The following is a 22481-nucleotide window of genomic DNA, read 5'->3' on the forward strand; positions in this document are numbered from 1 at the left end:
GCCTTCGTGAAAATATTGCACTTTTAAAACCTCCCCTGCCCTTCCCCAAAAAGCAATCACACAGCATTCTGTTTGATTTCACACTCTGGGCTCAGCTGAATTAAAAAAAAAAAAAACAAAACAATAATTATTCTCTTAGTGTTACAAAGCATGTTTATAATAAATAACAGGCTTTACAAACCAGAATAAAAGTGACATAATATTGATGTAAAAGATGAAAAACGTAGAACAGGCAAACAAACAAAAAAAGTACAGATCAGATCTCAAAAGATTTAAATAAGGTCCCGTTTTCCAGATGGCTTTCGTCACTGAACTCTGGGGAGCCATAAGATGCCGGTATGCCCTGATTGAATGTATAGCAGACCCTATCAGCTGTTTAGGATTATGCAGTAGTAGCTCTTCACTCATATAAAATCGAGGTTAAATCTACAAGTTTGTGGGTTCGATTTCCAAATCCTTTGTATAATCAGGTACTCGCAGGTTCGGAAGACTCGCTTCCTTCGAACCCTGTGGAGCTTGGCATGGAAACCATGTATTTTAAGGTTCAAAACACTCTACTGGAAAAATGAGCGATTCCTTGTGAATGCACCACCCTATAGAATTAACTCATTTTGCTTTACAAAAAGTTCGAATGAAACCTGCTAAACAACGTTATGTTAACATATTGAATTACATACCGCTTTGTAGTTTTCCCATATACTTCATGAAAAACGTGACAATTTTGAAATCTAACATGAAACACTGTACTACTATTATGGCTTCCGGTAGACACTTGCATTCAAATTTTGCAGTTTATTTAATTGCATGATGTTAAATACAAATCATTTGAATAATGTTCATATCGTTTTTTTTTTTAAATTAACATCTCAATCCTAAAATTCTAGGTGATGCACACCTTTGAGCCACAGCTGTATTTGCAGCAAGTGTTGGGGGTTTGATTTTCATTATTCAGTGAAATCAGGAAAGGTATGGAGACACAGACTGCAGCTCCACGGTACGAGCAACAGCAGTAATGCTTGGAGCGTGCTGACTCCCGGTTCACAGCACAGTGCCAGACTGCACTGCAACTGAAGCCAAACAGCATGCAAGAGCTGGCGCGGTACCTCATATCAACACATCAGGGGTTAATCAACCAGGTCCTTCTGTTTAAATGAATTCATTCACGGAAGCACTCTAGACCGATGCTGGCCTTCTAGGGCTAGGAATGTTTGATGAATAGCAATTTATTTTATTATAATTTTTATATATATTTTTTTTTTCTTCATATAGCCAGGGTTCCCTTGCAAACACAACAAGAATATAAAAACGTACATTTTATTTACCATCACTAGTGATTTAATGTACACTAGTTTCACATTTCTTAAGAAAGAAGTACATCCAAATCTTGTTTTTTTTTTTAAATACATTAAAATATTTTGCAACCAATCCAGAAACTACATTGACTATGAAAAGAATGTCTTAAGCAAGAACCTCTATTTCAATTCCATTGAAACTTGGTACCTTTTTTTCTATTTGGTGTGTGGCTTCAGCCTTAAACAGCAGCCTGTTATAAAGTCCTGCTCACTTACCAATTCATTATTGATCTGAAATGTCCATTTTATAAAAATGGGACTGTGTTCATCTTATGGTCCCCCAATCTATAGAAACAAGACATGAAACCCATAGCAGACTCAGTTCAGGTTTTACTGTGAGCTTATTTAGGATCACATAAAATGTTCCTCTGTAGCGTCTATCTCATTAAAGCTCAGGTGAACCTAATTAAGATCACAGTGAAACCTGGAAAGGCTCAAACTGCTATGCAACGGGAGTCTTATTTATAACCAGCATTGCCCGGGGGTTGGCTGCACCCCGCGAAAAATGAAACCCTGTATCGAAAAAAAAGTCAGAATGGTCCCACAATCTTATGAAAAAAGAAAAGAAAAAAAAAGATGAAAAACAACAGGGCTACGGCTGGAATTAGCCTCCCCACTCACCAAATTCTTCATTTCATCTGATTCCAGTTCAAATTGTAAACTAGGAGGCACAGACAGATGGCGCTGCCTCTTCAATAACATAGCAGGTAAACATGGAAACAACGTAACATTCATTTGAAAAGCACGGTGCACTTCAGCGTTTAAAAGTTAGTTGCAAAGGATCCGCAGTTCCCAAGGTGCCACAGACAGGACTTAAATATTGAAAATGTAACTTTAGGTGCCAGACTACAACGGCTCCTTCCTCTGCTGTTTATGGCACTCAAGGACTGGAGCTGCCAATCCACAGGCAACTTACCAACTAAAAGAACTCTCAGATCAGGCAGTAACTAGAACAGGCCAGCAGGAGGCGCTGTCTCGGGCATACTGCATCCTACGAGCGAGTGTCAGAAATTGTGTTTCACGTCAGCAAACTGAATGGATAAACTGAAACTTTAGACTCCGCGCTTGATTCAGTTACAGGTGCTTAGGGTGATAACCACCAGCCGAAGCCCAGCTAATCTCAACAAACAAACAAAAATACATAAAAACACACGTAGAAGAGCACTCTACAGTTTTGCGTTAAAAACGTCAGCTAAACCAAAATTCAGGGAAGACCAAAATGCAAGGAAGCTTCGGGACCATTTTCCTGTGACGTACGGATAAAAATATCAATCCCACTATTACAACTATTTTTTTTTTTTGTTAGTACACAGGAGGAAGCAACAGTGCCCGAGAATTCCAGGGATGGTTTGCTAACACTTTCGGCTGCGACAGTAACAGAATGCAAAGACTTTTCTGAAAGGGAACAGAGAACGTACACGCAAGTACAGCGCGTCTACCGATTTCAAACAAGTTGCACTAAAATTGCAGCAGTACAACAAACATATAAAAACACAAACGTATCTAAATATCTTTTTTTTTTTTTTTCATTAATGATGTATTCCAGTCTGGTTTCCAGGTACAGTGGTCTTCACTCCACTGTCACAGACTTGGCCAGGTTTCTTGGGCAATCAACCTGCAGGAGAAACAGAGCTCATCAGCGCTGAACTTGCGGTTTCAGATCAGGGTTGCGAGTTCACATATAACGTAGAGACAATAAAGCAGGTGTGAAATTGCTCGTGACGGAAGATGGGACAGAAGTTTAGTAAGTTTTGCTAAATATTCTCGAAACGGAGACCTGGTTTGAACTGCAAACAAAGCCATCCATAAAGAAGCTGTGTGTGTGTCTGTGTACTGACTTTGCTACAGAAGCATGGAGGCCTATATGTATTTTACTGTACACCAACACCAAAGCATATTGCAAAAGTGCTTAAGTCTCCCTTGATATGGGTATATCGAGATATATAAAAGAGTTAGAAAATCGCTGTTCCTTAAGGGAACAATGGAATAACACACTGCCCTAAGCTTAGGGATCAGATTTCAAAAGGTTTGGGATTAAGAACCATGCCAACATGTTTCTGAGGTCTTCAGTATGGAGTCATGCAGTGTGATATTCTGGGAGTCAGCGGCGTGTTGCAGGTGTTAGGAGGTGCGTCTCTTACGTCGAAGCCCCGCAGCACAGCCAGGTGGAAGGACAGCAGCTGCAGGGGGATCACGCTGAGGATGCCCTGCAGACAGTCCACACAGTGCGGCACCTTGATCGTCCGGGTCGAGCTCTTGATCGTCTCGTAGTCGTCCTTGTCACAGATCACAATGGGGCGGCCCTGAAACAGGGGCGGGGCATGGGTCACTCTCCACACCTCTCCTCTCACACACACACACACACACACACACATCCCTTTCTTCATGTTCCCCTCTCTCCCTCTACTCTCACAGCACTCTCATGTCACTCAGGCAAAAAGTTTTGCATCACCCTATAGAATGAACTAATTTTGGCTTCACAAAGTTTAATGAAGAATCGGACATTTCGAAATCTAACATGAAATACTGTACTGCTATTATGGCTTCCGGTAGACTTTTTGCGATCTCATTTTGTAGTTTGTTTGATTATATATTATGTTCATTTTTTTTTTTTTTTAATTAAATGTCTCAAGCCTTATAAATTCTAGATGATGCAAAACTTTTAGGTCCGGTGCCTCCCCTTCTCTCAAACACCTTCTTTTTCTTGTGTGGTCTCTCCTGGCTCTCCCTCTCTACTACACCATCTCACCCGTCTCCCTGCAGTCTGTTATCTCACTTGGTCTGGGTGTGGTCTTGCTTGCTGCAATGCGTTCTTGCACTTGGTGTAGGTGTGGTCTCTGCCTCTCTCTTGATCTCTCACACACACACACACACTCCCTCTCTCTCTCCTGATCTCTCCCACACAAACACACGCACACACACTCCCTCCCTCCCTCTCACCTGTCGGGCCACCACTTGCTGCAATGCGTTCTTGCACTTGGTGTAGGTGTGGTCTCTCCCTCTCTCCTGATCTCTCTCTCTCACGCACACGCACGCACGCACACACTCCCTCCCTCTCACCTGTCGGGCCACCACTTGCTGCAGTGCGTTCTTGCACTTGGTGTAGGTGTGGTCTCTCTCCCTCTCTCTCTCTCTCTCACGCACGCACACACTCCCTCCCTCTCACCTGTCGCGCCGCTACTTGCTGCAGTGCGTTCTTGCACTTGGTGTAGGTGTGGTCTCTCTCCCTCTCTCCTGATCTCTCTCACGCACGCACACACTCCCTCCCTCTCACCTGTCGCGCCGCTACTTGCTGCAGTGCGTTCTTGCACTTGGTGTAGGTGTGGTCTCTCTCCCTCTCTCCTGATCTCTCTCACGCACGCACACACTCCCTCCCTCTCACCTGTCGCGCCGCTACTTGCTGCAATGCGTTCTTGCACTTGGTGTAGGTGTGGTCTCTCTCTCTCTCTCACGCACACGCACGCACGCACACACTCCCTCCCTCTCACCTGTCGCGCCGCTACTTGCTGCAATGCGTTCTTGCACTTGGTGTAGGTGTGGTCTCTCCCTCTCTCCTGATCTCTCCCTCTCTCTCTCTCTCTCACGCACACTCGCACACACTCCCTCCCTCTCACCTGTTGGGCCACCACTTGCTGCAATGCGTTCTTGCACTTGGTGTAGGTGTGGTCTCTCCCTCTCTCCTGATCTCTCTCTCTCTCTCTCTCACGCACACGCACACACGCACACACTCCCTCCCTCTCACCTGTTGGGCCACCACTTGCTGCAATGCGTTCTTGCACTTGGTGTAGGTGTGGTCTCTCCCTCTCTCTCTCTCACGCACACGCACACACTCCCTCCCTCTCACCTGTCGCGCCGCTACTTGCTGCAGTGCGTTCTTGCACTTGGTGTAGGTGTGGTCTCTCTCTCTCTCTCACGCACACGCACACACGCACGCACGCACACACTCCCTCCCTCTCACCTGTCGCGCCGCTACTTGCTGCAGTGCGTTCTTGCACTTGGTGTAGGTGTGGTCTCTCCCTCTCTCTCTCACGCACACGCACACACTCCCTCCCTCTCACCTGTCGCGCCGCTACTTGCTGCAGTGCGTTCTTGCACTTGGTGTAGGTGTGGTCTCTCTCTCTCTCTCACGCACACGCACGCACGCACACACTCCCTCCCTCTCACCTGTCGCGCCGCTACTTGCTGTAGTGCGTTCTGGCACTTGGTGTAGGTGCTGTCCCTCATGATTATCATGATAACTGGCATCAGCTTGTCCACGAGAGCCAGCGGTCCATGCTTCAGCTCCCCAGCCAGGATCCCCTCCGAGTGCATGTAGGTGATCTCCTTGATTTTCTACCAAGCAGAAAAAAAAAAAAAACTTTCAAAACACAACCCAGTGCAAATAAAAAAAAAACTGCATTCAAAAGAACAGTGCATCCTTAAATTCTTTAGTTTTGCAAAAATACCTGGTGTATTTGTTTCAATCAGAAATCATTTAAAAATAAAAATACTGCAGTACTACTGCAGGTTTGAAAAAAAAAAAGAAAAAAGAAAAAAAAAAAACATTTTTAAATTTAACAGCAGTCTGAGTCACTCCAGGTTTTACTGTGGGTTTAAATTTAGATTCATAAACTTAAATCAGAATTGTAAGGTAGAACTGTAAGAAACCAAGCCAAGTACACAAATGTGTTTTCAGTACGCTAAAGAAAGCACTAGCGTTGGTTTTGTCTTGCGGTACGGATTTTGTAGTTAGGGACACGTCTAAATAGACACATCGCGGCTTAGCAAACTAAAATATTAAACCCGGAACGGACTACACACTGCTACACAGTGGATCCAATGGAACTGTTGAGCTGCTGCATAGTAAACGCTAAGGTTGCTCACCAGCGCCCCCTCCAGGCAGGTTGCGTAGTGGTAGCCGCGGCCCATGATGAGGACGGACTTCTGCTGGTAGAGCTCCATTGCCAGCTTCTGAATCTCATCATCCAGAGCAAGCACCTCCTTGATCAGGTCTGAGGGGGGGGGGGGGAAGAGAGAGGGGGGAAAAGAGAGAATAGAGGGGGGAAGAGAGAGAGAGAGAGATGGGGAAGAGAGAGAGGGAGAGAGAGAGAATGGGGAAGAGAGAGAGGAAGAGAGAGAGGGGGGAAAGAAAGGAGAGGGAGAGAATGATCAGAGCATGAAAATAAGTTTCTACAACCACCTTGTTTCCTTCCTAATAAACCTGTAAAATTAAATATAATAATAATAATAATAATTATTAACTGGTTCAAAAGGCATTTATTTGCTTCGTTACTACTTGTACAGGAGTTCGTTTTTGTACCAGACATCATCATGTACTACTTATTCACCGCTGACCGTGTCCACTAGCTGCAGCAAGCCAGCGTGTAGCCTTGACTCTTATTATCAAGTACCAGCACAATCCAGGGACTGACTCAATGAAAAACAAAAAAGTCAAAACTAATATTCACAACATGTGTAATCAGACTCTACTTTGCCAAACAATGCTCCCCTATTTAGTAAGCAGAATGCACATAAATAAACCAAGAGCCACACAGATCCTTCCCGTAGTGAATGAAATAGGCTGAACATTTACAAGCAGTACACAGAGCACCAGTGATAAACGAGCCTGCGCAGCCCGACTCTGCTGCTTTGTGCTTTTTGTTTCGCTGCGTGTTTCTCTCACCTGGCAGGACTCGGAGCCCCTGGATGATCTCTCGCCGGCGAGCCTGCATTGAGATCCTGTCGTCACACATCAGCAGGGCGAACATGATGAGCGACACAAACTGGCTGGTGTAGGCCTGGAAGAGCACACAGAGCACACTGGGTAAGCTGGGTATACTGGGAGCACCAGCACAAACACACAGGAGAGGAGCGTCCGGGCTTCTGTATGGTTCGTTATTATTATTTTTATTCTTATCCAGGGCAACTTACAATTGTTACAAGATATCACATTATACATATTATACAGAGATCACATTATTTTATTATATGCAATTACCCATTTATACAGTTGGGTTTTTAGTGGAGCAATCTAGGTAAAGTACCTTGCTCAAGGGTACAGCAGCAGTGTCCCCCACCTGGGATTGAACCCACGACCCTCCGGTCAAAAATCAAGAGCCCTAACCACTACTCCACACTGCTGTTATGCAGTGGTCTGTCCTCCTGCTCATTTCAATGAGCTATGTGATGTCATATCTGACGGATAATATGATGTCACATCTGATGGCTAATGGGCTATGTGATGTCATATCTGATGGATAATGGGCTACGTGATGTCATATCTCGAGTCACCACTGTGGTTCTCTTTAATCCTACTTTCGTTTGTTTTTTTTTTAAATTTCAAAATGACCTCTATTGCATAATCACAATACAGCATGACCATCTCTCAATGGCATGGCAATATATCCCACAACACCACACACCGTCGTGCTATAATGCTGAATTCGTATAGGTCGTGTTGCACAGGCTCTTACTGCAAGTGAAATCTGTAACACACACCTCACGGTTTCAGCAGACAGAGCTTATGCTCTCAATAACCCATGCAAAGAACGTACTTCGACACAAATCGATTAAGTGGTTTGCTATGTATACATCTACAGTTTTTTGCATCCCCAGCTGTGAATAATAAAGTGTGTGGTCAAGCATCACAAACAGGTTTCTAATGTTCCGACTGCATTGCATGCTCCACAAGCGTAATGCCAGATTCTGATACTTGGCTGGAAAGCGAGGTGAGTTGCAACAGCCTTCAATGGACTCCACTCTCAAAAGAAAAAACAAGGTCTCATTACTTTTAAAAGATCCGGAAATTACATTCAAATAACAAAGGCAGCGGAATTCAAACTCAAGACAATTCCAAGTCCTGTTCCGTCAGAAAGACCCTTCTAATGAGCTGCGTTCCCTATAGTGTACAGCATGCAGAACAAAGCATTAGCACAGGGAGTTCAGCTTGGCTGGGAAAAGGAAAAAAAACACACAACAGCCACACCCAAAACGAGATGTTAAAAAAAACAGACTTTCTCCAGGAAAATTCAACACATACTTCTGGAAAGGAATTTTATTACATACTTCATCCCAAACTTCATGCATTTATAATTTTATTTGCGACAACTCCTTCCTTGCGCGTGCACACATGCACGCACGCACACACGCACACACACACGCACACACACACACACACACACACACGCACACACACACAGTGCCCATTCCCTCTTCCCCTCTCCCGACTCGCTCTCCTTCTCACACTTGAGTTTGTTTGTCTGTCGCTTCGAACTGAACTCCTGATCGCCGTTTAGCCCGGCTATTTATAGTTTAAAAACTGCTCATTAAAATGATCCACGAGTGGGAATGTAACCATTTGTAAAAAATATAGCATTGATTACATGGTGCTTTATGCATGGTTAATTCATGGAAAGTCACAGTTTTGCTTCACTATATGTGCATCATGGAGAGGGAGTTATTTTATTTTGTATTGTAGTCAGATGTGTTTTTGTGTCCTGCAGCGCCCCCCGCCCCCTCCCCCGTTTCTAACACTCTTCTGTTATAACGCTGTGCCCCCAGAGACCCACATTATAGCGAGGGTGCATTACTTCTAATTATACAAAACTGTCCTAGTATGTAAACTGGCTCCAGCTGAGCAAACTCTAGTGCCTGATATCAGTGTCAGCACATCTGGAGAGGGGTGGGGCTGCAGTGACCTCACAGCTGGATTCAGGGTGCTTTGGGTTGAAGCCTGATCCAGCCATTACGTCAACCCATCAAATCGTCAACTACACTAATGAAAACATCAGTAAAAAATGTGTCTACTTTAGCTAGACTATATTTAAGGATTCAATATGAACTGTGTTTTCTACTGAAAAGGAAATACAAAATGGGCTTAGATAGATAGATAGAATACTGGATGAGGTTATTGGTATGCAGTAGTGATTGGAGTTATCTTTCTTAAACTGTATGAGAGAGGTCTGCAGTTCTGAGTGGAGTTCTCTCTCTTAGACCTGCATACAGATCTGCAGTGCTAAAAGAGGTAACACCCAAGAACACACGTCCCAGTGAGAACACTAAAGGATAACTGATTTTAAACATCTGATCACATACAGTATTGCTAAAAAAAAATCTTAGGAACAATAGCAACTTTAGTCAAAACGCTGAGAGGAGGAGAGGTGTCTGCCAATGCCTTTATAAAGGTTTTTTTTTGTTTGTTTTCTAAAAGTCTTGTAGAGGTTACTGCTCAGAACGGGACCAGCCTCAAGCCCACCGACTCTCCTCACTCCGTAGGCATTCAGAAGCGAGAGCCGAGGCGTCAGTCGCTCAGAAGGAAAGTAGTGCATGTGAGGGGAAACAGGAGCCGTTACACAGGTACAAAATAAAACAAAAAGAGGGTGATCGCCCCTGTCCCTCTGCGCCCCCTCACCTTGGTGCTGGCGACCCCGATCTCCGGGCCGGCGTTGATGTGCACCCCGCAGTCCGTCTCCCTGGAGATGGAGCTGCCGACAGTGTTGGTGACCCCAACGGTGAGAGCACCCCTCTCCTTACAGTACCGCAGAGCCATGAGGCTGTCTGCAGTCTCACCTAGAGAGGAGATGAAACACAGAGTTACAGGTACCAGTTACACAGGATCCTCCAAAAACACACACACACACACACACACACACACACACACAGAGTCGTGTATGTCTATCTTTATGCACACCTTGCACACATAGATTTTCTAATCTAAAACTCTGGGTGGGGCATGAGCAAATACTTCTGCATTAAAAGTTCTCGCTTAAACTAACAAAAAAAATACTTTAATGGTACTAACAGAAACCAAGCAAACAAGTAACTGAGTAAATAGAAACACAGTTAGCATAAAATACCACACCCCAAAAGAGTAAGAACATGCACAGAATAGCTTAGGCTGAAACAGATAAAAATGTAATGATGCCATCATAGGGACTATGTTAGCTAGGCTCTTTCTACTGTTGCTGTGCAGTACTGCCTGCATGCACGGTCTCGATATTACTGTGAGATGGTGCAAGGATCGCTCTGAATGCTCCATCGCCAGGGAGAAACGGCAGCGATGTTTCAGGGCTGATTAGCAGGCACTGTGCAGGGTCTGGTTGTCATTAGCGTGCCTGCAAGTGCTGGCACAGTCTTGTGGCACAGAGCCAGGGCAGCTATACATTCTTGGTACGGCGTCCAAATAAAACACAGGAAGGCAGCAGAGCCAGCCGCCAGCATCTCAGCTTTCATCCGCACTACAAAATGATATTCCAATTCTAATTTATTTATCAAAACAAAAACAAAAAAATCCCTTACTAAATCCTGAAAGGGTCTTAAAACTTCAGAGAGTCACCAAGATATGATAAAACAGAAAAAATACATACGTATTTAAAAGAAGAAAAGGGTACAGCTATGGCCAAATGTTTTGCATCGCCTAGAATTGAGACACTTCTTTAACATCATGTAAATCAGAAAGAAACTGGAAAATGATATCACAAAAGTCTACCCGAAGCCAGTAATTCAAGTTAACTATGTTAACATAACATTACTCAGCAGGCTTCACTTGCCTTTATGAAGCAAAATTAGTTAATTCTATAGGGCGATGCAAAACTTTAGGCCATACATTAGTTATGATAACATCAACTCTGAACAAGGGTCACCTGGCCTTGGCGTGGGCCAAACCCGAGCAAATAGCCCTCACTAAAGCGGAGGCATGATGGGGTGGAACTGGGAGGAGGGACTCTCTTACCCGACTGGCTGATGAAGAAGCACACATCGTCCCTGAAGACGGGCGTGTTCCTGTCCATGAAGTCGCTGGCCAGCTCCACCATGACAGGGAGTTCTGTGAGCTCCTCCAGCACCTGCCGTGTCTGAGGAGAGAGAGAGAGAGAGGAGTCAAACAGGGAACGAGAGCACAGGGAAACAGACAGGTTTCATAGACAGGACTGCATGGATGGAAATAAGACTGCCATTGCACAGCAGTTTGATCTATTCCTGGTTTTACTAAGAGTTTAGCAAAACTCACCTGAGAATGTTACCTATACACTGGGGCTGATCAAGCACGTACTAAAACCCGGAACGGGTGAAACTGCTATGCAATAGGAGTCTCATTTCCATAACGCACAGTCTGTCTAATTCCACTTAAAATTCTGTACAACTACCTATCAGTCTTGTGCTTACCTAAAGATAGAAAAGAGTTTGACAGAGAGATAGGGGTGTAGATTTAAAGGAGATTTAGACACAGCTTCGGGTTTTGCAGTTAGGAGATAAGGAATGAAAGCAGGAAGGGCGAGGGCACTGCCAGTGAAGTATAAAGAGGACTCACCGCCACTCCTGCGTGGTAGCTGGTTCCACAGGCGATGAGGATGAGGCGTCGACACCGCTGGATCTCTTTGATGTGATCCTTCAGCCCGCCCAGGATCACTAGACAAGCCAATCACAACGCAGGGATTTCAGACGCAGCCAATAGCAAAAAACAATAATGCCATACTAAAAACGTATAAACCATGCTTGGCTCATTCCCTGTTTTTGTGGGTACCAGGGATTTAGAAATACAAATATAAAATTAATATTTGAATATGTTGTTTTAGTATTTCTAAACTTAGTGTTATTGAGTGTTTAATAGTTATAGGTGGAGACCAGGGAATGCAAAGAATCGCTGTTGTTTTTTTTTTTTTTGCCAATAGGCTATGATGCTTTCGTTATGACCATCAGCACATGAAGGTGTACCTGTGTTTTCGTCGAAGTTGACTCGTCCCCTCATAGTGTTCACCACGGACTCTGGCTGCTCGAAGATTTCCTTCTGCATGAAGGAGCTGAAATTACCTGCGGAGAAGCAGAGACAGCTAGGAACACACACACACACACACACACACACACACACACCCACCCCCCTGCCAAATCACTTAACAGACTCCACACACAACCAAGGTCAACGTTACAATACAGAATTCAGCACCTCATGACAAACGCCAACACGTTCGCAATTCAATTAAAAATCAGACAAGCCACTCTCAAGATACAGCCTTCGATAGCTTATCCAACCAAGAGTTAGTGCCCGGTCAGTACCTGCGATATGCAGACTAACGCAACAAATACCAGTGTAAAGTTACCATTAGATTAAGGCTGAGCAGATTCTGATGATGTTTACTTCATCTGGTCTGTACGATTAAGAACGGGAAAACTAAACAAACTTCCAAAACTAAGAAAGTGTGGACGGTCCCTTAAGCGTACCCTTGTGCCTCCACAGAATCACCGTCCTAGCAAGCAAGCTTTAAGACGAGCCTTTGTATCCAATCCTCGTGGTACAACAGTGACCCCTGCTGACGACAGAGGTGCATCTCTCCCTCTCTCTCCTATTCAATCCCAGCTCAAAAAATTAAATAAAAAATAGCATACCTGTGGTCGCTTGCAGTCAAACCCGAGAGCAGTGGTTTTCGTTCTGTAGCTAACCTGGTTTTTCATAAGCAATACTGATTACATAAACCACAGCTGTAAATTACAGGGCCTGTCTGGGGAGATAACCACACTTTTACCCAATACTGGTTTTGTGAACAAGCTCGCCTCACAGTCAGGGCATTCCTTACACATGACAGCGAGAGAACTCAGAGCTGATCCCAGTCCCAGCCAACACGCAGGGAGGGAGGTCTTGAAAGATCTCCAGCTCCCCGTCTAGGATCAGTTTAACATCCGTGCCATCAATGTCTGATTAGATATGGGGTGTCAATATACAAGGACCGGTATCTATAAGGATCCCCGTCCGTCTGCCTGCCTATCTTTTAGCCTCTTATAGACCTTTCGTATTACATCTGGGTATAATCTAAAAACTGCTGACATTATACAAATTCCTGACCTGTAGGTTAATGGCAGGCATGAGTGAGTCTGCACTATATATTTATCAATATCTTCAAATAAATAATATTTAAAATAAAACAAATAAAAACGTTCTAATAGGGAGCTTTTTCTTTGTAGGAAAAGCACTTTTTATAAAGCGTGCTTCAAAGGATCAATGCATTGGGAGTCTCGTTTCCGTCCCTGCGGGGTGTGAACGTGCATACGCCGGACCCCCACCCTTCATGATCTGCTGCAGCTCCAGCTGCAGGGTCTGGATGGCTCGTGCCGGGTGGTCCCCCACGATGCGTTTGATCCGGTGGATGGAGAGACGCCCCTCTGACACGGCGGCCACGTCATCATCCTCCAGGAAGATCACTTGGTTTGTGTGCTCAATCACAGCGCTGCAGAGGGAGAGACAGCATGAGGGCGCCGCACGAACACACCACCAGCCTTACACACATTTCACCGTAGTAAAAAACAAAGTGTAACAAAGCACAGTGAAGCGAGGTATGGTAATGCATATGGGGAAAAAACACATGGGTAGACTATGGTAAACGCATAGTATAGCTTTGGGAAAAGCAAGTTAAAAACTGCATAAAATACCGTGCATTGTGCTAGAAGATCGATTTGTTTGTGTGTCCAGAGAAAGGAAGAGAGACAGTTTGTGTCTGTGCAGGGCGCTGCTTTATTTAAAACGCTTTTTAAAAAAGAAAAGCAAATCTTTTATGTCCCCCCAAAAGAGTCTTAATTATAATTTTTTTTGTTTTGTTTTTAAACAGTGCAAAAGCAAACACACACACGGTCATAAGAAAGAGGTTTTATTTATTAGAGCAGAATCTTGTCTATTTTTTGACCAGATGTTCCTTGTGTTTTAGATCGTACTACAATACTTCACCTGGTAGGCTGTTTCAATGCATTTATAACTGAAGAGGTGATGAGAACCTCAGAGACACACATAGTCGCACCACTATCTAATAACACACACACACACACACACAGACAGTCGCATTGTTAAGCTCTGTGAAACGACACAAGCACAGAAGCGCACACACGCCCTGCCGCAGCGTGCTCGTTACCTGGCATCCGAAGCAAAGTAATACTCCACACCCTTCTCGTCGATGGGGAAGAGGCAGGTGGTGCTGTCCACTCGGGGCAGGGAGCTGCAGCCCTTCTTGTCTTTCCCTGCTGGAGTGAAAACGCACGACCAGAATCAGAGGAGAAGAAAATAAATTAAAATAGGGAAGGGCAGGGGGGTGGGGATCGAGAATCTTTTCAATTGATGTAAAGACAGTTAGATCTAGCCAGAAAGTGTGGCAAAGACACTCAAGGCGTGGATATCAGCTTGTTTCATATAGCCCCCTATACGATCTGCTATATTTACCTGTACGATAGAGGATGGGGATGTGGTCTGTAGACAGCTTGTGTGCACTATGCACTCCAATCAGCAGGGGGCCCCCTCTCCTACAGAAACAGCACAGAAACACACTTTCCAGTGAGACCGGAGGGCAAAGGCATGAAACAGCATCAGGGATGGCTTGCATAGCAACACATTACAAGAGTAAGGGGATGCAAGTGTGTGTGTGTGTTTAATTACAGCAGTTAAATCATTCATCTGTACAGGGACAACACACAATGTAAAAATCCCACAGAAACATGGCAATAACCTGGCAACAAATGGCCTGCGTCATGTTTTATGGCAATTACAAAACTAGAAAGAAACCATCAAAATGTGTCAGATTGCACTTTAGACATTAAGACCATGATCAGTTTGGCCAATTGTGCAAGGACGGAAATAAGACTCCTATTGCAAGGCAGTTTTACCCATTCTAGGTTTTAATACAAGCTTGACCACAGTGTCTAGGTAACAAGCTCAGGTGTGCCTTACTAAACTCCTAGTAAAACCAGGAATGGATCAAACTGCTATGCAATCCGAGCCTTGTTTCCATCCCTGTTGTGACTGAAAGTGCATGAAGGTTGGCTGATGAAATGGATGAGCGTGTTGTAGCACATAGTAAAAGCAGCATCAGTGACTATACCTGGTTCCCACAGCCTCTCCTGGGAAATGGATGCTTTTAAACACCAGGGCAAAAGCTCCCTCCTGAAGAATCACAAAAAAAAAAACAAAAAAAAAAACCAGAAATGTCACTCAAGACAAAAAAGTGTACAAGCTTGAAACTAATTGTAAATCTCCTGAACCTTTACCACTGACCTTCAAGGTTCTGGTGACTTGATTAGTGCATTACTCTCGTCCTCTTTTAAAAAGCAATCAATCAGAACACGTGAACGATGACTTAATTGATTCAGGTATCTTTAGTCTCGTATGAATTGCAGTAATAGACCGCTTCAAAAGACTCAATATTTAAAATTAATCAATTCATCTTTAAAATTAGTTAAAAATAATGTGGTATCTGTATAATGTGAAATAATGTATAATGGAAATAATGTGATATCTTGTAACAATTGTAAGTCTCCCTGGATAAGGGCGTCTGCTAAGAAATAAATAATAAGAATAATAGTATGAACGTAAAGTAATAACTAAGCTCAGGGATGTAAATAAGACTCCAACTGCATAGCAGTTTGACCCATTCCTGGTTTTACTAGGAGTTTAATAATCCCCTCCTTAGCTTGTTACCTATACACTGGGGCTAATCCACCTTGTAGTAAAACCTGGAATGGATGACACTGCTATGCAATGGGAGTCTTATTCCCATCCCTGAAGCTGTAATTCTGTAGTTCAGGTTGTCGAAGGTGGCACCCCCAGCGACGTACCAGCTGCTGAGTCACTCTCTCCACTAGCGTGATGAAGCTGATGTCATCGCTCTCTCGATTGTCGTACATGTACTTGACCAGCTTGGCGATGGTCTCTGTGTCGGTCTCGGACTCAAACTCATAGCCTTTGCTCTCCTACAGACCAAGACGGAGACAGACAGGCAGTCAAAACACAGGACCGTTCTGTACGAGTCAAAAAGAAATCAATTAAAGAAGCAACAGGAAAAATGATACAATTGGGTCATACAAATTCATTAAACCTCACGGTTGTTGAAACTACAAAATCGTGACGATGATAATTTTTTTTTCCCCCCACAGTACTCACCAGAAACTTTCTCAGGTCTTTGTAGTTAGTAATGATACCATTGTGGATCACAATAAATTCTATAAAAAAAAAAAAAAAAAAAAAAAGGATATTAAAATCCTACATTACATCTTGAGTGCGTGAATGTGCGTTCGTTTGCAAGTTCTGCACTCGTTCCATTGTTACAGCCAGATCTGTCTGTATGCACATCTGTGTGTGTGTGTGTGTGTGTGTGTGTGTGTGTTTGTGTGTGTGTGAGAATTCAAACCTTGGCTTGCACTGCAATGCAATGTACATTCCTAGCACAGTGAGCGTGCATTAGTGTTAATGCTCACCGCTGTGTCTATCACAGTGATTGGGGCGGGTTGTAACCGCACTGGGCGGCGTGCGTGCGTGTTGGTGCTAATCCTCACCGTTGTTTTTGTCGGAGCGTTGCGGGTGGCAGTTGACAGGGCTCGGCTCCCCGTGAGTGGCCCAGCGAGTGTGAGCGATCCCCAGGTGAATATCGAACTCCACGTCCATATCCATGTCCTGCTGCTCTGAGAGGGAGAAAAAGACACAGAGAGTGAGCGTGCGAGCAGCCTGTAAAGCAGCAACTATCCACTGTACTATCCATTATATAAACAGAACACAGAGTAGACCCTGGCATTGATGCGATACAGTCATCTGAAATGTCTTTATAATATAGACCCTGGCATTGATGCGATTCAGTCATCTGAAATGTCTTTATAATATAGACCCTGGCATTGATGTGATTCAGTCATCTGAAATGTCTTTATAATACAGACCCTTGCATTGATGTGATTCAGTCATCTGAAATGTCTTTATAATATAGACCCTGGCATTGATGTGATTCAGTCATCTGAAATGTCTTTATAATATAGACCCTGGCATTGATGTGATTCAGTCATCTGAAATGTCTTTATAATATAGACCCTTGCATTGATGTGATTCAGTCATCTGAAATGTCTTTATAATACAGACCCTGGCATTGATGTGATTCACTGCTTAATTATTCTTGTTTAACAATATATTAAGAAAATTCAGCACAGTGTAATATAATTAGCTGATTTTCACACTCACTAATATCCATCACTACAAACAGAGTCTATTGACAGATAAAATTGAAACCAGCTTCATGTTACAGATACAAATAGTGCTGAAAAAGGGAGAAAATCGAGCAAGGCCGTGGGTCCTTACTGTTGATCTCCTCGTCCAGCGCCTTGACTTTGCCCTGTTTTTTGATCAGCTGGATCGACTTGCCGTTCTTCTCCCAGTCCTTGCTGTTCCCCCCATCGATCCCCACACCTGCCGGAGAGAGAGAGAGAGAGAAAGAGAAAGAGTTCCCATAAGGGGGTTCCCCATCCACACCACGAACCAGCGCCAAATATTTAAATAATAAAACAAACACTGCTTCATATGTAGGCAAAAAAATGAACAGATTTCTTCATTTCGCTCTTATTTAGAATTTTTAAAAATGTAAAACTTGCATGGCAGTTTGATCCACTCCTGGTTTTACTAGGAGTTTAATAACACATGCCTGAGCTTGTTACCTTTACACTGCGACTAATCAAGCTCATTTTAAAACCTGGAATGGGTGAAATTACTAAGCAGCAATAGGAGTCTTATTTCCATCCCTGCATGCAATCTGCAATAAAGATTACACATTCTACTGTGCAGAGCAGTGTTTCTCTGTTTTATTAAATAGGTATTATGATGGGGTAACAGGTTTACTTTACCCCTGAGAGTTTTTTTTTTTTTTTTTTACTGCAGTAAAAATCAGGGTGTCAAATAATTTGCTGCAGGTCACGTGCGAGGCCTGGCGGTCCAGTTGTTGAACAAAGGGCTTGTTACCAGGAGGTTCCCAGTTCAATCCCAGCTCCTCAGCCACTGACTCGCTGTGTGTGACTCTGAGCAAGTCGCTCAACCTCCTTGTGCGCTGTCCTTCTGATGAGACGTCAAACCGAGGTCCTATTGTAAGTGACTCTGCAGCAGCAGTTGTGATGCATAGTTCTCCCCCTAGCCTCTGTAAGTCTATTTTAACCTGCAGAGAACCCCGCTGGCTGCCTCACCTGCAGAATCATATCCGCGGTACTCCAGTCGCCGAAGCCCCTTCAGCAGGATCTCCAGGATCTCCCTGCGAGTGCGTGGGACGTGGTAATTCAGATAGGCAAAGATTCCTGAGAGAGAGAGAGAGAGAGAGAGAGAGAGAGAGAGAGAGAGAGACAGCGAGAGCGCGAGAGAGAGACAGCGAGAGAGCAAGAGAGCGCGAGAGAGACAGACAGCGAGAGAGATAAGACAGCGAGAGAGAGAGAGAGAGAGAGAGACAGACAGCGAGAGAGATAAGACAGCGAGAGAGAGAGAGAGAGAGAGAGAGAGAGAGAGAGAGAGACAGACAGCGAGAGAGATAAGACAGCGAGAGAGAGAGAGAGAGAGAGAGAGACAGACAGCGAGAGAGATAAGACAGCGAGAGAGACAGACAGCGAGAGAGAGAGCGAGAGAGAGAGAGAGAGGACATGGTCAGGCTTACCAGACCACAGTCACATTCACATCAGACGACATCTTAACTTCTTCAGACATCGGGCATACTGCACGCATTCTTTCTAGCTAGCTATGATCAGGTGTCACATTTCAGGCAGGGTTCAGCTGGTGTTATGGTGGAAGATCTTTAATATCAGTGCCTGCTGTAGCTCAACAATCACACCCACGCTTCCAGGAGCATCAAAACATAATTCTAAACTTAAATTGCAACTTTACCTTAAAGCCTTTCACTTAATCTCAACCTCTAAATCGCTATCAAATAGTTCAATGTAAACTGTTCTCTATATGCAATAAATCATACAGTAAAAATAATCTTAATGAGATCAGGTTTTGTTCACATACAGTCATGCTATTTATGGATTAAAAACATGGATTTGAACCCAGGCCTCAAGAACTGCACAAAAACGGCTAGTGAGTTAGCAGATTACTGAGTTGGTGAATTTGCGTCACTGCGCCCACCTAGAGCCCCCTGGGAGAATTTCTTTCCCCAGTGCAAGCTTGCTAGTCTTTCATGGATTCAGCATTTTTACGGTTTTACTGCGTTTGCAGTTTTTTCGCAGCGTGGCAAGACATCGAGGTGAGCTCAACAACTTCCTTCTGTTCCAGCCTGGTCTCCCTTCAACACTCAAACACGGCTTTATATTATTATTACTGCAAACAAACACACAAAGGCCTTATTGATAGGGGAGGGGATCGCAAACGCACTTCTGCACAGGGAGTCTGGCTGAGGGACTGACAAAGAGACGCTTTGAGAAGAGTGTAATAAAAAAATAAAAAGGTTTTTTGTGAGAGGGAGTGGGATAAGGTGAAGGCTATTAAAGCCATGAAAATAAATATAATCTTACTCGATGTCAGTTTAGAAAACTGAAGATGTTTGGAATGCATGGAATTTGATTACACCATTTGCAATGCTAAAAACCAACCAAAAAATGTGGAAAATGCAAATGTTACTCAGAGTCGGTAACATTTCCTCCCAAGAGTGCAAACAAAAAATGAAAATCGGCATGTCTGGCTACACTGAGCAGCTCAAACTGTTTTGTGGAATTTCAAATGTTTTATTGTTCTTATTAATCGTAGAGTTAATGCTAATGATCGCATGCCGAGTCATTAAGTGACTTCTGCATGACCACCAGCAACTTCAAAGCAAACGGCCCAGTCAGCAGTAACACTGTGCATCTATATTATTATTATTATTATTATTATTATTATTATTATTATTATTATTATTATTATTTATTATTATTATTATATAGCAGACGCCCTTATCCAGGGCGACTTACAATTGTTAAGATCTCACATTATTTTTACATACAATTATCCATTTATACAGTTGGGTTTTTACTGGATCAATCTAGGTAAAGTACCTTGCTCAAGGGTACAGCAGCAGTGTCCCCCACCTGGGATTGAACCCACGACCCTCCGGTCAAGAGTCCAGGGCCATAACCACTACTCCACACTGTTAAAAGTATAACTGTGAACCTACACTTTATTGATGAAATATCTACACCTCTGTTTATCGTTTAAACTTTCAATGCCATGAAAAAGAAGACTCGATTCAGAACACTGGTGAGGAGGAGCGAACGGTCCATTTGGATGACCAGACCCAGCCCTGTCGGTACATTTTAAACCCGGTTTCGTGCAAAAACCTCACTGCAAAAAAAATAAGAAAGTTTGCATCATTGTATTCGTGGGACGCATGCTTCCCTTGTATCTTTGATGGCGAAGGTGTTGTAAGCACCCAGCACCAGCCCTCTGAAGCAGGGAGTTGTGCTGAACTGGGAGGTGGTTTTGTGATGCGGGCTGAAGTCAAGAACCTCATTTCATGAGTGACTTGATATGGATTTGAACCCGGGTATCCAGAGGTGAGAGGCACAAAAAGCTTGGGAATCAGATCACTGTGCTACCTACCCTCAAAACCCTCTAATCCTAATCCTTTGAGATTATTATTATTATTATTATTATTATTATTATTAATGAAATGGGTCAAACTGAAAATGCAAAGTAAAAATATGTAATAATAATAATAATAATAATAATAATAATAATAATAATAATAATAATAATAATAATAATATTAATATTATTATTATTATTAATAATATTGTGTGGAGTAGTGGTTAGGGCTCTGGACTCTTGACCGGAGGGTCGTGGGTTCAATCCCCAGTGGGGGACACTGCTGTTGAATCCTTGAGCAAGGTACTTTACCTAGATTGCTCCAGTAAAAACCCAACTGTATAAATGGGTAATTGTATATAAAATAATGTGATATCTGTATAATGTGAAATAATGTATAATGTGATATCTTGTAACAATTGTAAGTCGCCCTGGATAAGGGCGTCTGCTAAGAAATAAATAAATAATAATAATAATAATAATAACCTAGATGAGTCAGATGAACAGTCCATCACTAAAGTTTCCATACAACTGAGTCATAAACTACCTGAGATTCTTGAATGCCAGCTAACTCCCAACTGTACAGGGTGTAACCTGTGGCAATCCCCACCTCTGTGTCCCAGCTTTCACAAACACCAGCTGTGTCTGCTTAAGAACAATAGGAAACCCATCCTTCACCTTCAGCTGGGATAGAAACACGACTCCCATTGCACAGCGTGTTACCTATACAGTGAGGGCTAATCAAGAACATATTAAAAACATGGAACGTGTGGAACTGCTACGTCATTTATAGAACTGGCACGACGCTGCACAGAGCCCGCATTGTTCATGTTTGACCGGCCAGTTCTGTAGCTCTATGCGCCACCGTGCAGCCTTTAAAAAATGACCGGAAGTCTGTACACAATATAATTTGCACACCGAGACAGCAATTCAATAATAGTACAGCGGTACCGGAGATATGTAATATAAAATTATAAATACAACGTAACATCATCTGTACACGTAGGCCGGCGATATATATATTGAAATACGCCTTCCTCACCCCCAGTTTAACATCACACCCACTCGACGACGTTATCAATTGGTTTATTATTGAAAGGTTTCGCACGGACAGTGAAGTGTCTGACACAGCGCTGTCGACAATACGAATTAGGGATGCGCCACTGACACGCATTATAGCTAGAGAGACTGACTCGCGTCTATATTGGAACGAGTGTCTTGTTAGCCTGCCTTGTACAGAGCTCTTATTCTGTATGCATTATTAAATGCATAAATACACAGGCTGGTTTGTTTTGTTTTCCTCGTACTCACCACACATGTCTGCGCTCCAACTTCCACTGCGGTTCAGTTCCTTCTCCACAGAAACTGCGTCAGTAGAACCTGTGCGCCGCGACACGCCCCCCTCCGTCGCTCTCTGATTGGACGGGACCGGCGAACCCGCCTCTTCGGGCCTCCCTGATTGGAGCGGCGGGTGGTCAGTTGCGTTACCTGAAGACGATATTATTTAGACGTGGCAGCAGGATGCCGTATCCGCCTGTGTGAACGAGCTGCAGGGGTTACAGAGAGAAGCATTGTGGCCAATGCAACGTTTTACAGTTGTTTGCCTCTCCAAAACTTACACGTCTCTTCTTACACAGTGGACTATATTCTTCAGACATCATTCCGTCCAGTTCAAATATCCCATACTGTGCCGGTGCTGCATGGTTCTGTATTAGGTTTAGGGAGAGTAGATGTGCCAGTTTTAATGGGACCACCTTTTTCATTCATCCAGACATGTTTCCACAAACCTTTAAAACAAATCCCAGTTTGCAAGCAATTCACCTAACACT

At 43.6% G+C, this 22481-nt stretch overlaps 1 protein-coding gene across 2 annotated transcripts; it reads right to left on the reverse strand.

Moving 5' to 3' along the window:
• Positions 1–1300: 1300 nt before the first annotated feature.
• Positions 1301–22151, reverse strand: LOC131706849 (glutamine--fructose-6-phosphate aminotransferase [isomerizing] 1). Of its 2 annotated transcripts, none has more exons than XM_059008708.1 (19): positions 21964–22151; positions 18291–18398; positions 17419–17526; positions 16632–16757; positions 16240–16298; positions 15915–16049; positions 15182–15243; positions 14527–14606; positions 14222–14330; positions 13383–13546; positions 12042–12137; positions 11638–11735; positions 11062–11182; positions 9742–9899; positions 7015–7129; positions 6216–6343; positions 5517–5684; positions 3494–3655; positions 1301–2967 (listed from the first exon to the last, which is right to left on the reverse strand). In XM_059008708.1, the coding sequence occupies exons 1-19, from the start codon at positions 21968–21970 to the stop codon at positions 2923–2925; spliced, it is 2049 nt and encodes a 682-aa protein (XP_058864691.1). In that variant the 5' UTR covers positions 21971–22151; the 3' UTR covers positions 1301–2922. The 2 variants fall into 2 exon arrangements, with proteins under 2 accessions (XP_058864691.1, XP_058864690.1); XM_059008707.1 differs by having other exon boundaries at positions 14222–14327; positions 21964–22086.
• Positions 22152–22481: the final 330 nt, after the last annotated feature.

Source organism: Acipenser ruthenus, chromosome 37, assembly GCF_902713425.1.
Source record: "Acipenser ruthenus chromosome 37, fAciRut3.2 maternal haplotype, whole genome shotgun sequence".
Lineage (NCBI taxonomy): Eukaryota > Metazoa > Chordata > Actinopteri > Acipenseriformes > Acipenseridae > Acipenser > Acipenser ruthenus.